This window comes from Poecile atricapillus, chromosome 7 (assembly GCF_030490865.1).
Source record: "Poecile atricapillus isolate bPoeAtr1 chromosome 7, bPoeAtr1.hap1, whole genome shotgun sequence".
Classification (NCBI taxonomy): Eukaryota; Metazoa; Chordata; class Aves; order Passeriformes; family Paridae; genus Poecile; species Poecile atricapillus.
In genome coordinates this window covers 7,889,837-7,903,830 of record NC_081255.1, presented here as the reverse complement: position 1 = coordinate 7,903,830, position 13,994 = coordinate 7,889,837, and the positions used below count along the sequence as shown (strand labels likewise).

At 41.6% G+C, this 13,994-nt stretch overlaps 1 protein-coding gene across 1 annotated transcript in view; it reads right to left on the bottom strand.

The window, feature by feature from the left end:
- XPR1 (xenotropic and polytropic retrovirus receptor 1) overlaps positions 1 to 13,994 on the bottom strand; it is a 100,366-nt gene that overhangs the window by 20,589 nt on the left and 65,783 nt on the right. The window contains exons 3-7 of the mRNA XM_058843331.1: positions 12,093 to 12,194; positions 6,127 to 6,350; positions 2,372 to 2,521; positions 1,777 to 1,860; positions 1,222 to 1,303 (exon numbers count right to left, since the gene is read on the bottom strand). Coding sequence (XP_058699314.1) covers positions 1,222 to 1,303; positions 1,777 to 1,860; positions 2,372 to 2,521; positions 6,127 to 6,350; positions 12,093 to 12,194 — 642 coding nt within the window. The remainder of the gene's footprint in view (positions 1 to 1,221; positions 1,304 to 1,776; positions 1,861 to 2,371; positions 2,522 to 6,126; positions 6,351 to 12,092; positions 12,195 to 13,994) is intronic.

The following is a 13,994-nucleotide window of genomic DNA, read 5'->3' as shown; positions in this document are numbered from 1 at the left end:
TTGGCAAAAGAAGCTGAGGTCAGCAAAATATGAGCCAATTAAAAACACCTACTTTGCACTCAGAATCCAGGTTTTTGCCCAATATCTGCAGTAATGTTCAGCTATCAGATCATGCCTGCTGATACAACACACCTATTACCTACACTGAGTTAGTAACACCTGCTTTAGAGATACAATCATTTTTATGAATTCCTTCTCACAACTGCGTCACTTTTTCATTCTTAGCACCGAGAGGGAAAGCAAACACAACTGGCTTCAATCATATTTGCATCTCACACAGAGATCAAACACTTAAGTAGCAGAAAGGATGAATAAAGAACAGTTTCTACACATTAAACAGTGCCTTCATGCAGATGGGTCAACTTCATGTCTCTACCATGGGAAGACCAAATGAGAAGCACTGCAAACAATTCCTCAAACAGAGGCATTTTATCCCAAGAGATGGCTGGATCCAATTACAGAAACATCCGATTAAAAAATCTTTTAAGTCATAAAAACACAGACGTGGGCTTTCCCTAATGCAAGAGCTCGTAAGTTGATTTGTTAAGCAGTACAAAGGAAAAAGCTTAAGCAAGTTACAACACTCCAGAAATCACACACACAATTAGTAAAGCCGCTTGTGATTAAGCTCTGTGTCTGGATCTGCAGCACTAACGTGGTTCTTACTCTAATCAGGGACCAAACTCAGAAGGCACAAAGCAGAATAAAGGCAGGGCCTGAGAGAGGCACCCATCAACTGTACGGTGATTTTAAACAATCTTGCCAACATCTGCCAATAAAGAAAAGTCAATTAATTTCATTAGCAGACTCCAGGCATTGAAATCCTAGGAATTTCCACATGAATTCCCGATTTCCATCCCGACTGGCATGTGGTCACATGGCTCTGTGTCTGGTCATTTCTTTAGGGAGTCAACACCATGCAAAGCTCAAGTTCTACAAGCACCTGTCTCAAGGTGGGCTGTGTGTTCCCACAATGATAACAAAAAATCTGTTTTTACACATAGATGTTGCACCCTCAGAATATCCCTCCAAAAATAAGGAGGAAACCAGATTTTTGTGCTCAAAATTTACACGCACAACATGAGAAAAACCATAACTGCTGAGCAGAACTAGTAGTTCACACCAATGTGATATGGCTCTGATTTAACCCAGAATATCCAGGTCCTGGCCCTCCCAAAGTGAAGAGAATACACCCAAACTGAGGCATGGCAGGACACCTACCTGAAAGTATGACAGTGACATTCAGTGCAATGAACAACCCGCAGAACAATCCAACCCTGAATGTAGTCCAGGCTGGTACAGGCTGTGAACAAAGCCATGGCAGAATTAAGGTGAAGTAAACAGGTTATCAGCAGAGTCAGATTAGTTTGCAGAGCAAACTTAATATCAGAAACACAAGCTCCTGATCCCTGATTATGCTCTTGAAGTGAGGTTTTTTAAACTGAAAATGCTGTGTAATAATCTTGACATGTTGAAACAGAGCTTGGGCATCTCAGAGCCCCCTGAAAAATATTCCAGACCACACAAACACTAAGCATATGCTTTTATTAGCACAAATTTCCTTTTACCATTTATCTCCTCCCTTCATTACCTTGTCTGCATGCATTAGGAGTAGCAACCTATTTCCAAACCTTCCGGAACTAAAGCAGATTATCTGGCCCTGCCCCATGCACGCTCACATCAATTATTTCCACTGTTTCCTTCAGATGTTGAATCTGATTTGGCACCTTGACAAGTTGGAGGAGCAGCTTCGCTCCACAAACCCTCATTTCTCACCTGAGCTGCTCCTAAGGGTGGAACTCGCAAACGTTTCATTGCCTTCTGCCTGTCTCCATCTTCCAACTCGTTGGTCACCACTTCCTAAGGAGACAAAGACACACACAACTGAAGCTTCATCTGAGTGATGAGCAGGTGGTAAAACCAAAATTAAAGGCTGGTTTCCATGCTACAAGTGAGCCCTGGCCCCATATTCTTTTAATACAAAGACATGAAAAGCTCACCATGCTGCACCAAGTTCCCTCATGGCACAAGTTAAGGCTGCCAAGAAAAGTTACCAGCTGAGGAGAACAGACTCATATTTATGTAAGCAGTGCCAGAAGTCAGTGGCATTTCAAAATCAATTCTTAGCCATCTTGGTGGTAAATAAAAGCTATAGAGAGGGCAAAACACTGGAAATTACATAGAATAGTTTGGGTTGGACCTAAAGATCTTGTTCCAACTCCCTGCCATGGGCAGGGGTGCTTTCCCCTAGAACAGGTTTGCTCAGAGCTCCATCCAACCTGTGCTTGAACACTTCCAGAAACCACAGTGACCAAAATCCTGTTTTTTTTGCTAGCAAGAAGAGGAGCAGTGCCCAGGCCAGCCTCTTCACCTCTGTTTCGGAGATAAGCTGGTTGATCTTCTTGCAGGTGTAGAAGGGAGCCACCTCCACCTCGGCCACCCTCCACTCCGCCCCCCGCGCCGTCTCCAGGTTCTTGTCATGCTTCTTCAGGATCTTGCGGAAGCCAGTGAAGTTCAGGTTCTGCAGACAAGGGAAAAAAGGGCTTTTAAACCCCAGGCAGCTCCCAAGAAAGAGAAATTATTCTCTCTCCAGTGCTAGCGAGAAATGAATCGTTAATAAGAATCAAAACTATTGCATTTCTTGTCAGTAAGTTTCTGAGTTCTGACTTTATTATAAAAATGTGGGACTCAAGGGCATAAAAAGGGAGCTACCTAAACCTTTTTATTTCCTGAAAAGCCAGATCATTTCCACCTTCCTCTTTTATGCAAGGAGTGACCTAATGCTACCTTGAAGACAAATGACCCTTAAGGGCTTTTTCCTCCTGAAAAATCTGAGCCACTGACTTCTTTAAACTTTACACTGGTTTCAAATCAAGTCCTCCAGTTAAATTCATTATAGAAGGGAAATCTTTGTATGAAAGTTGTCAGTGCTGCAGATTAAATCCAGACAAGTGCATCCCCACATGTTTTTTTCACAGAGTGTGTTGCACAATGACTGCAAAACCAGCTTAGGCTTGCAGACATGGGAGATGCAACTCTCCAGTCTGCAGAGACAAGCACACAGTGCTTAAAACAAGAAACAACTGTTGATTTCCAGGTTAGAGATGAACCCTGATTCAACACTCATGCACAGTATCTAAGGCAGGCAAAGCTCACCACACAGCAGCAATTGCTGTGGCAGGATGTATTTGCAGTCCTGCATTTCATTCTGCAGCAGGTGCTGCCTAAAAAACTCAAATGTTTCATTCAAGCAACAGCAGAAACACGGAGAGACTGTGGCAAGAGTCACTTCTGAAAAAGGCTTAGAGAAGAAAGACGAAAAGAAGAAGAAAACCAGAGAAAACAGCAAAATCCAATGCCCTGGGGAGAGGCACCAACTACTCACTGAAATTATTTTCAATGTAATTATGCTTAGAGTGATTTAATGCCAGACCCTCCCATCTAGGTGGGAAATGAGGCTGGGGAGACTGGAGCAGGAAGCCAAAGCATTAATGACCTGCCTTATTGCAGACAAGAGACTTTAATTACTTTCTATTGGAAATTCCAACATTCCAGCCCAAGGAGAGCAGAAATTTCACATGAAAAACTGCAACAAAAGGATGATTTTGGTCAGGGATCTTTCTGTGGCCTGAAATAACATCGCTTCATCTGCCATGGGTAAAATCCCAGCCTAAATCTGGGGTGCCTTGGCTGGTTGGGATATGTTTACACCAGGCACCCTAAAACCTCTCCAGGGGTCTTCCATCCTCTGACTGCAGAAATTGTGCAACCCCAAAGTGCATGATAAAAGCACTGTTGGTCACAGTGATGATTTTGACAAGGAACAGACAGTGATGGGACTGTGGAACATAACAAACATCATTTATGCAGTCTGATATTTTGCTATTCTTGCTGCTTCTATTTGGCAAAGGGCCTTCTCCAAGCCTGACCTCCATTTCTGCTCCATTTTGTTAAAAATCAAAATACAACCAAACAAAAAAATTACCACAAAACCCAAAAAACCAGCACACACACAAAAACACCCCTCCCTCCCCCTCCCAAAAAAACCCCAAAACAAACACCTCCACAAAAAACAAACAGTACAACTTAGGCAATAATATAATGCAACATCAAGTAGAATCAAACAATGGATTCAAAAATCTTTGCTCATATATACTAGGAAATGTACCAGCAAGATAATTTAATAAAACTGGTTCAGCCTCAATTATTCACCCAATAAATGCACTATATTATATACAGAATAAATAACTAAATATATGCTTAATTTCTCAGCATCTGTCTGTCCCAAAACACAGCATTTCAAATAAATCAATTTTTTTATGTACATACACAATCTAGAATTGCTGGTAACAATAAATTAATATATTAATTTTATCCAAAGTTTAATCCTTGAGAAGTTAAACATGTAAGAGCTGCCCTGGAGATTGTTTTTAGTTTAATTTCATGTTTGGTTTGTGTACCTCAGGAATGAATGCATTTGTTCAGTCCTAAGAGGCTGAGGAATTTGCTTCAGGTGGATTTTCCTTCCTCAGTAACCCAACTCAAGGCATCAGCATTTCATCAAAGCCAGTTTGATATTTATAATGCTGCTGTTGATTTCTTTTTATCTCCTACATGAAGGTACATCAGGTACATCATCCTCCCACCAGGTTATTGTTTTTTCTTCTCTCCAAAACTGCAAGAGCTTGAATATTCCTCATATTCTAAGCTCAGGAGTGATTAAGAACAGTAGTACTCTGGGATTTAGTTTTATTTCTGTTCTCATGCTTGTATTCCTTGTCCTCAACTTCAATACCAATTTGAAGGAATTTTTCTCATTCTCTCTCTGGAGTTCTGTTGCAGAGCAGCTCTGCTGCCTCTGCAAAGTGTGAAAGCTATCAAAACCAGGTGGGGTTTAGATCAATATTTAGCAGACTTACAGTGGGTCTGGACTCATGGTAGCAAAAAGCAAAAATATCAGTGTGCAAGCTGCCTTTCTTCACCGAGGAACAGTAGGAAAAGATTTCCCAAAGGAAAACCCACCTCAGTCCCTATTTAACTATTTCAATTCTTCATCAAGCCTCAGAATTGATTTTTTGTAATTAAAAGTATAGCTGTCTTCTGTTAAAAAAAAGAAAATGAATGTAAGTGAAGAAATCACAGCAGGTGATGCTGCCTCACTCCAGTCCTAAAAGGATACAGACATTCCACCTTTCCCAGGAATTTGAACTAGGAACTACCACTAATAGTTAAAGAGCTTTCTTAAGAAACTCAGAGTTTCCAGACACAAGCTCAAAGATAACACCAATGTAGGAGAGGTACAGATATTCAGAATTTTGGGAGAATAAGTTCTGTCCATACAGCAGAGTGGTATTCAATTTATTCTCTGAATTTTGTTTAGTAAAATTCTGCAGCAAAGTCCTGTCAAAGATCCAAATAGTCAATTTAAGCTCCAACATTCTTCTTTAACAAGCTAAAACTCCTCAAAGTAAAACACCTAAAAGCATTTCAGAGAATTTAACTCCAGAAGAGGTAGCCCAGCCAAAAATGTATTAACAGTTTCAGATTTTTATTTCAAGATTTTTGGAACAAGATCAGCAGCTGCAATATTTACCAGGCCAAAAATCCAAGTACAACTAAAGATTTGTTTGTTTTCATACCTCAAGGCAAATGAGCCTTGTATCCTGCAGAAATCAAAATATATCTTTTTTTTTTAATTGATGTTTTAGCAAGAAATTCTGATACAGCAAGGTCACAACCACTACCATGGCAACGCCAAAAGGAAACAGTACATTGGGATTTCAAGTTTCAGGACAAATATTAGATAAAAGAACTTCTTCCCCAACCTGCCCTGCATAGAACAACACACCACAGAAGGAAGAGATCCTGCCTGGATTAAAGGTGCTGGGGTCAGCCAGCCCAGAAAAAGAAGGAGGAAAAATCCTTCTGCAGGTCATCTTAGCACTTTTAGCTCCATTAAAAGCAACCAGGAGTCCACTGCCACCTGCCTTTTCTTTGGAGGTGTTTAGGGGCCCCTCGAAAAAGGAAGAAACAAATGAAAAACAGAGCGAGGCAACTCAAGGACAACACAACGCACAGAGCCATTTGCGGACAGGCCTCTGCAAAAGCGCCGCTCTTTGCGGGTACCTGATAGTTCTGCAGTAAGATGAGGCTGAGGTAGAGCTCGCTGAAGGCCAATTTCAGGTCTCTGATGTTCCTGTGCTGGACACGCTCCTCGTGGGACAGGTGGAAGACGGGCTTTCGGCGCCGCTGCAGCGTGGAGGCCCCGCTGGCCTCCTTCTGCGCGTCCAAGGTGGATTGCAGCTCGGTCCGGAGGGTGGTGAACCTGCGCTGCGCTTCTGCAAGTTTCTCTGCGGGCAGGGAGAGGGGAAAGTCAAGTGGGAGGGTGACATGTGGCCCACCTGGCCCTAAAAATGCTGCATCTGTTCCTCAAGTAGTGTGACTGTGGGTAAAACGCACGGTAGTGCACGGCTTTGCCCCATTGAGCATTAAACTCAACAGCTCTGGGTGTTTCTCTTTTCCCAGGATGGAATCACAGCCTGGTTTGGGTTAAAGACCATCTCATTTCAACCCCCTGACATTGGCAGGGACACCTCCACTTGTTCCTTGTCCAACCTGGCCTTTAAACATTTCCAGGGATGGGGCAGCCACAGCTTCTCTGAGCAAACCTGTGCCAGGGTCTCAGCACCCTCACAGAGAAGAATTTCTTCTTAATGTCTAATTCAAACCTGCCCTCTGTCACTCTGAAGCCATTCCCCCTCGTCCTGCCACTCCAAGCCCTTGCCCAAAGTCGCTCTCCAGCTCTCTTGGACCCTTTAGGCACAGGCAAGGGCTCTGAATTCTCCCTGGAGCCTCCTCTTCTCCAGGCTGAACACCCCCAGCTCTCTCAGGCTGTCTCTGGGCAGAGGTGCTCCATGTCCTCTGGACCCACTCTAATGGGTCCATGTCCTTCTTGTGCTGTGAGCCTTGCACCTGGTTGCAGAACTCCAGATGTGGTCTCACAAGGGCAGAGTAGAGGAGGAAGCTTTCCTCATTAAACCTACATAAAACACACAAGTTCTCAAGAAAAAAAAATAATAAAAATAATATGGTCAAAATGAAGGGGCTGTCTCTAAAGCAGCATTAGCCAGGAACTGAGACCTCCCAACTTCCATCCCAGCTTTGATGTCTAGAGGATGCTCAGTCCAGCACCACAGAAATACAGGGATGGAAGAAGCCCAGCCTGTGCCTGGGGACAGCCCAAGGACAGCAGGGCAGGTGTCCCCACTCTGGCTGGAGGCAGCAAGGCAGAGAGAGTCTCATCCAAATACCAAAGCACTGACCACACATCTGCTCTGAGCACAACAGAAAAGCTGCTCCTCCTTCCCAAATAAATCGAGTGCACCAGAAGCATTAGAGCAAGATCCTGTTAGACAATATTATGAAACATGACAGTGAGTAAGCAAAGCGTTTTTCAGATCTGTGCACCCACTACTGACTATGTGTTTACTATCTTTTCATGTGACAGTAGGGAAATCAAAGAAGACAAACCCCACACTTCAAATGTGACACTGGATTTTGTTGCTCAGAGAGCAGCACAGCTCCTCTGCCAAGCTCCCAGTGACAGACAAACACAGCTCTGCTTTGATCAGGAGTTACAACACTGCTGGCTGCTGTACACGATCAGCTGGAATCATTTATCCCTCTTTTCCTCACTTTAGAAGCATTGCCTCGTTATTTACTGGTTAAAGAGGCCATCAGCCTGCACTTAAATGTCATTTTGATGTGCTTTCAGAACAAGTCTGGCTCTCTTCCTCACACCTCAAGTATGAAGAAGGTGTTCCTTTAAACATGCTGCTTTATGTACCCTCAGAAAATAATATTTTTGGCTAAATAACAATCTTTTAAAGCTAAAACCAGCATAGTTAAGACTGTTTTCGTTCTCTTTGTTCTGTACAACTGGTTCCTTCCAGGCTTTTTTCCCCCTGCTAAGCTTCAGTCACAGCTTTGGCATCTCTGTTGATAAGCAGGGTCACAGACCATGGGTGTTGGTGTTGGCCAGGAGATGTTGACCAGGTTCACAGCTTTGGAGCCACCTCCACCCAGCAGGACACCCAGCACTGCACCAGAAACCACAGAGCCACAAGGTCCCTCTGCTACCCAAAGCTCTGCCCCAACAGCCTCCTGGATTTCAGTATAATTCTCTTCATTTGGTATCATAACAATTCTCAATTGCTCCCCACACAGATGTAAGATTTACTCTTCCTTTTCCTTTGTCTTACTCAATTCTGCCTGATTTTAAAACTACTCTAAAAATAATTTTACAGTGCATGAGGTATTTGCCAGAAGGAGAACGCCTTTCCAGACAGGAAAGGAGCCTGAAACTCAAATTTTTTCGCTTATAAACTTTAATAAAAGAGGAAGATTTAAAATGCAGGAAAGGGCAACTCCTTTCTGACAACTTCCACAGCTCCACCAAACTGAGGCAATGCAGCCCACAGTGAGAATTGTCTGCCCACAGCCTATAACCACATCATATTTACCACAACAAGATCAGACTGCAAAAACAATAATCCCTCCTCACTTTGGGAGCTCCCTCGGGAGGAAGGAACAGAAATCTGTTCAAATCAAAAGCCTTCACATAAAGCTCACAAGTTCATTCTCTATATTGGAAACATCTATTAAACCATCTGTGATGCACTGAGATTTCTTTTAAATCAAATCAGTAGATACAGAAGAGTTTAAACTTATATTTTCAATTGAGAGCACTGTTCCATTGTCCCTGTGTCCAGAAAAATACTAAAATCCATCAGCCTAATAATACAATATTTAAAGAAAATATGATGCCTTGAAATATTTATGACTGCAGCTATCCATTAAAAAATGCCACTCCTGAGAAACAGCCATCCTGTCACCACCTTCTCTCTCCTGCACTGACTCCAGTTATCCCACCCACAAATCATTTCATTTTAATAAAATATGATTTTTTTTTTTACCATGGAGACTCAATGCAGAAGCAAAACAACACAAAACATGTGCTGCTGTTCTGAAAACCTCCTAGGGAATTGCCCAAGGAAATGGCAAAGCAGAATAGAAATTAATTTCTCAGTTTGCAGCATGCTCCAAAATAATGGAAAAGTCATATACCACTATCACTAATTTAGCACTATCTACTGCTAATTTAACATTCTGAAAATTGACTTTAAAAAATATGTCGCTCAAGAGAGTTAAAAAAAAAGAAGCTTAGAAACTGGAACCACTCTTGTGTTGCAGCATTTTGCATGACCTGGTGCCCACAGATCATTCATCTCAAGTGTAATTTCATGGCAAAGACGAGAAATCCAGAACCAATAGCAGCAGACATCAACCAAAGTGCTTTAGCAACAGCTTTGCCCAAAAAATGCTGCTAGATCCTAAAAGAGCCTAAAGAGTTATAACCTCAACTGTGCAACTCCAAGTTGGTTTTTGACTTCATTTTCCAGGTTTAAATGAAAGTTCACATGTAAGGATGATGGAAAAGGGACTATTGCACTAAAGAACCAGGAAAAATTCCCCCCAAATTCCAGTTTACATGGGCATGGGTGTGATCAAAGCCTGTTTCACCAGACAGGACGTGATCAACAGCCTGAACCTCCTGCCAGCTACACATTTCAGGCAGACCCTTTTAGCATTCATTCCCTTCCCTAGCTGTACATATTATGTTCAATATTTGGCTTCCCAATTTAAAGCCAGGGTTTCCTACAAATAACAAAACCATTCCTAAATTAACCACGGAAATTTTGCTGGCTACTGTTTAGCCAAATCCTGAGGATGGTGATTTAAAACATAGCAAAGCTGTCATCTAGAAAATCCCAAATACAAACCAAAACTGACCACAGATAAAACTTTAGCACTTGGATAGCCATTCCTCTGCTGGAGCCATCTGAAAAATTTCCTGTCATTCTTTTTTCTTTCAGTTGGGGATGGATCTTTATGAGCATTGTGAAAACGATTGCAAATTGTTTATTAAATCTGATTTAGTTAATAGCAGTTTTCCTTTCCATTGAGCTGGGATAATGGGCTGGGGAATTAAGGCAATGTTTGAAGGGAACACACAGGGAAAGGCAAAGAAAAGCTTTTGCAGCAGTCACTCCAGATCTGAGTGATCCGTGGAGGATTTGGGGTTCAGGACCAGGCCACCCCAAGAGATTGAGGTTGGTTGTGCTGTGGCAATTCTGGGTGATGCTCACTGAGGAGCCTTCAGCCTAGAGAAAGATGATGAGGAAATGAAGCAGAGATAAACAGAGAATTGGATTTTCTTGAAAATGAACAATATTTACTGTAGTTAAGACAGGGGTGCAATAAGCTGTGCAATAAACCTATAATAAATAGGATGTGCTGGGTCATAATCCAAGCCAACACATGCCTGGAGTTACAATAGGGTCCAACATGACAAATTTCTGACATGATCAAGGGTAGGAACCACTGATGGAACATTTCTTGCTGTAGCTCAATGCTAATAACCCTAATAACAGGTTTCCATTCTATGAAAGTCACGTCGCTCTTCTGCAAATAAAAGACTTATTTTAATCTTATCACAATTTTTCAAATTACATGCATTCTCTCCTGGAACTTTTTGAAATGACAGGTAGCTGGGGAAAAAAACAAGCCTACCCTATGTTATTAATGCCATTTTAAACAATGCTGGAATGGGTGCGTACATGTGGGTGCACGTGTGGCAGCAGCTCCTCATTAGGGAAAATTATAATCTGTATTGTGCATCTAAATTGACAGAACTTCCTGCACAGAGTCTAGCTCACAGTGCACAGGATCTGATACAGCTCAGAAAGGAAGTTTCTGAGCATGAAAACCTCAGATCTGGGATAGAAATACAAGATCTCCCAGGGAAACAACACAGAGGAGTGCTCTGAGTTAGGTATGTATGGACTGCATGCAGAAAAATGCCTCTGAACTAATAAAAAATATCAATTTTACCAAAAAAAATGGTATTTTTGACACTCACTCAGCTCCAGGGAGCTTGGGGAGCATGCACAGCCAAGCCCAAAGGAGATTTACTTCCCTAGATGGAAGCTGAACAGAGGGAAGCTGCAGTGCTCAGCCACTGCATCTATCATGCTTTCAGCTATCCTCAAGTTCACAACCCAGATCCTGGCTGGCAGGAAAAGAGACAGCAATAAAGTCATCACCCAGTGGTTATGAAAATATTTTGCACAATTCAACTGTGCCTTTTGTTACCAGATTAAAATCAGAACTAGAACAGGCTACCATATTGTGCTGCAAATCCTGTTTATAGCACTAAGTTAATAAATCAACATGTTAAGAGGAACTATAGAAGTCAACACATTGCTGTATCTACATTTAAATGCTTTTCTAGTTGAAACCTCATTTGAAACCTCCCCAAAAGAGGATGAAAATCATCTGAAGTGTAATGGCAGGAGGAGCCAGAGCACACCAAGCCTTTTGTAGCAATTTTACAGGTTGAATTTCCAATTAACCCGTTTGAAAGTTGTTTTCAAAACACAGGATGGGAAGGTAACTTTCTCAGAGGAAACAAATATGACACCTAGAAATCCCTACTGTTATCATCACATTTTCACTTAAAATACATAACCCATGGCAACTGCTGCTGGCTTTTGTAGTCCAGAAAGCTGCAGGGGTTTCAGTAGGAGTTCAGTGTTTAAAAACTTGTTGGACCCATCAAGATGATAAAGATACAATACACAGACAAGCCCATGAGAGCCATTCCTGCAGAAGCTCAGGGAACACCAGGTAGGAGGCTCAGCACACCTAAAACATGGCCAGGAGATTGTTAACATGGATAAACTGGAAGACTGTGCCCTTTAGTTTTAAGAGCATCTCCATAAAGTTCAGCAGGATACCTTGAAAGTTCAAAGAAATGAAATTACCTGCCATTCATTTTCCCTCCAGCCAAATACCAGGGTTTAGCTCCAGATCTGTGATTAAACCAGAGCAGTTTTCCAAACAAACCTGGCCTCTAATTACCTGATGGTAGACCTGCATAACCACTGTGGTTATCCTGAAAGTTTGGGACCTACAGGCCCTTTTTCTGTTGTTGAATTTTCCACAAATACACACAAAAATAAGCACCTTACCTGAATAGAAAATGTTGATTTTGGCAAGTTCTTTCTCACAGGTTTGGAAGAATTTCTCTTCGAACGTGGCAAAACATCTTTTTACCGTGTCCTCATCTGTGTCTACAAAACAAAATAGAAGAAACAAAGAAGTTGTAACAGAAGAACACAGGAACAATTTTAAAAGTGGGTTTAATTTTAAAATTTAATTTAATTTTAAAAGTGGCCATGGAAAGAGTTTTTCAGAGTAAATCCATCATCTTTGTCATGCAGAGGAAGAACATCCAAGTCGAAAGGGCTCGAGGGAATACATATTTGCTTGTAAAAGGAATTGCACCAACACAGAGAGGGACACACTCATATCAGCAGGAACAGCACCCTGAACAAAGTTCCCATCATCTTTTTTGATAATTTTCAGATCTCACAACTCCATTTTTACAAAGCTGACCGTAAGTGTTCACTGCAGCTTAGCAAACACTTGTATTCAGAAGGAAAGCACCAAGTTTTCAACTGAAGCCTTCACCTGATCTTTCAGGTGGACTCACTGGCTTCAGCCACCATTCCCAACTTCTCATCAGGGTAATCCTTCAAATACAAACATAGCATCACAGCAAACTAAAATCCATACAGAAAACTGTGTGGGAGCTTCCCTCCCAAAAAATAAAAATTTATTATAAGCAAAGTGGAAAGGAAAAGGCCTAAATTATGGTGATTGTGATTAAAGCCACAATTCTCCTTCACCCCACTGCTCTGGAATGGTTTTAATTCTTTTGCAAGAACTACATACAATTCCATAATTAAAGTCAAAACTTGAAATTAAAGCAGTGATTCGGTCATCTTGTTGTTATAAAGAATATAGTGCAGAATCTCCAAGACAGAATGGGTTTTCTGGTAATTAAGAAATTAGTTTAATGAGTAAAAAAAAAAAAAATAGAAAATATCAAGACAGGCTATAATTACCAATTTCAATACTGTCAAAAACCAAATGTTCCTAATGCTGAAGCAAAGCAGACTCTTCATACCCTCCCATAGTTACAGCCCCTGAATCTTCCTGCACTCTCACAGATTGCAAGGGTTAGTGTTAACACAAACAGGAAAATTAAGACTTTATTATGGTCTCAGCAACGTTGAGAAATAGAATTGCTTCAGGTTGAATTAGGATGAGTAAATCCAATCATTGTCAAGCCCACCACTAAGCCATGTCTCCAAGTGACAGATTCACATGTTTTTTGAACTCTTCCAGGGATGCAGATTCAAACAGATGTTGAAATACACGTTATTAAATTGAAGAAGACAAATGACTACACGGAAGTTTCATTCACTATCAGATACACAAATTGGACTTTCATAACCAAGAAATCTTTTAGCATTAATTTCTAGTTAAAACAAACCTCAAGAGAATATTTAAACACAGAATTTCAACATTTAGATTTTTTTCTGATTCTTTGTTTTGGCTCTGATATTAAGCACCACAAACCCACAGTACCATTTTTAAGGGATGGTATGGAAAGAGTAAAGAACACAACACAAGATTTGCAGCGTAGGGGCAACCTTGGGAAAAAAAAATCTGTCTTATTTTGGAGTTTGATGAAGTTTTAAAGAGTAAACAGAGAGAAAATAACCAGTTCTGCACAGATGCCTGGTGTTTACAATTCCACTACCCAAGGGCTTGTAGAGAAGAATTCTCAAGGGCTTCAAAGCCTGTTCCAAACTCCAAGCTTTGGCTCCCAGGGTTCCTTTCTTATCCAATCATTATACTTGTGGCTACTCCCAAGGATGAAGCCTCCCTCCCTGGAGCAAACAAACCCTCGGAATGACAGGGCTTGGGCTCCTCTTGAAGGAGAACCACAGCAGCCTTGAGGTGTCATTCCAGCCCTGCTCCAGGGCTCTGGACCAAGGATGAGCAATCCCACAGGGATCCCT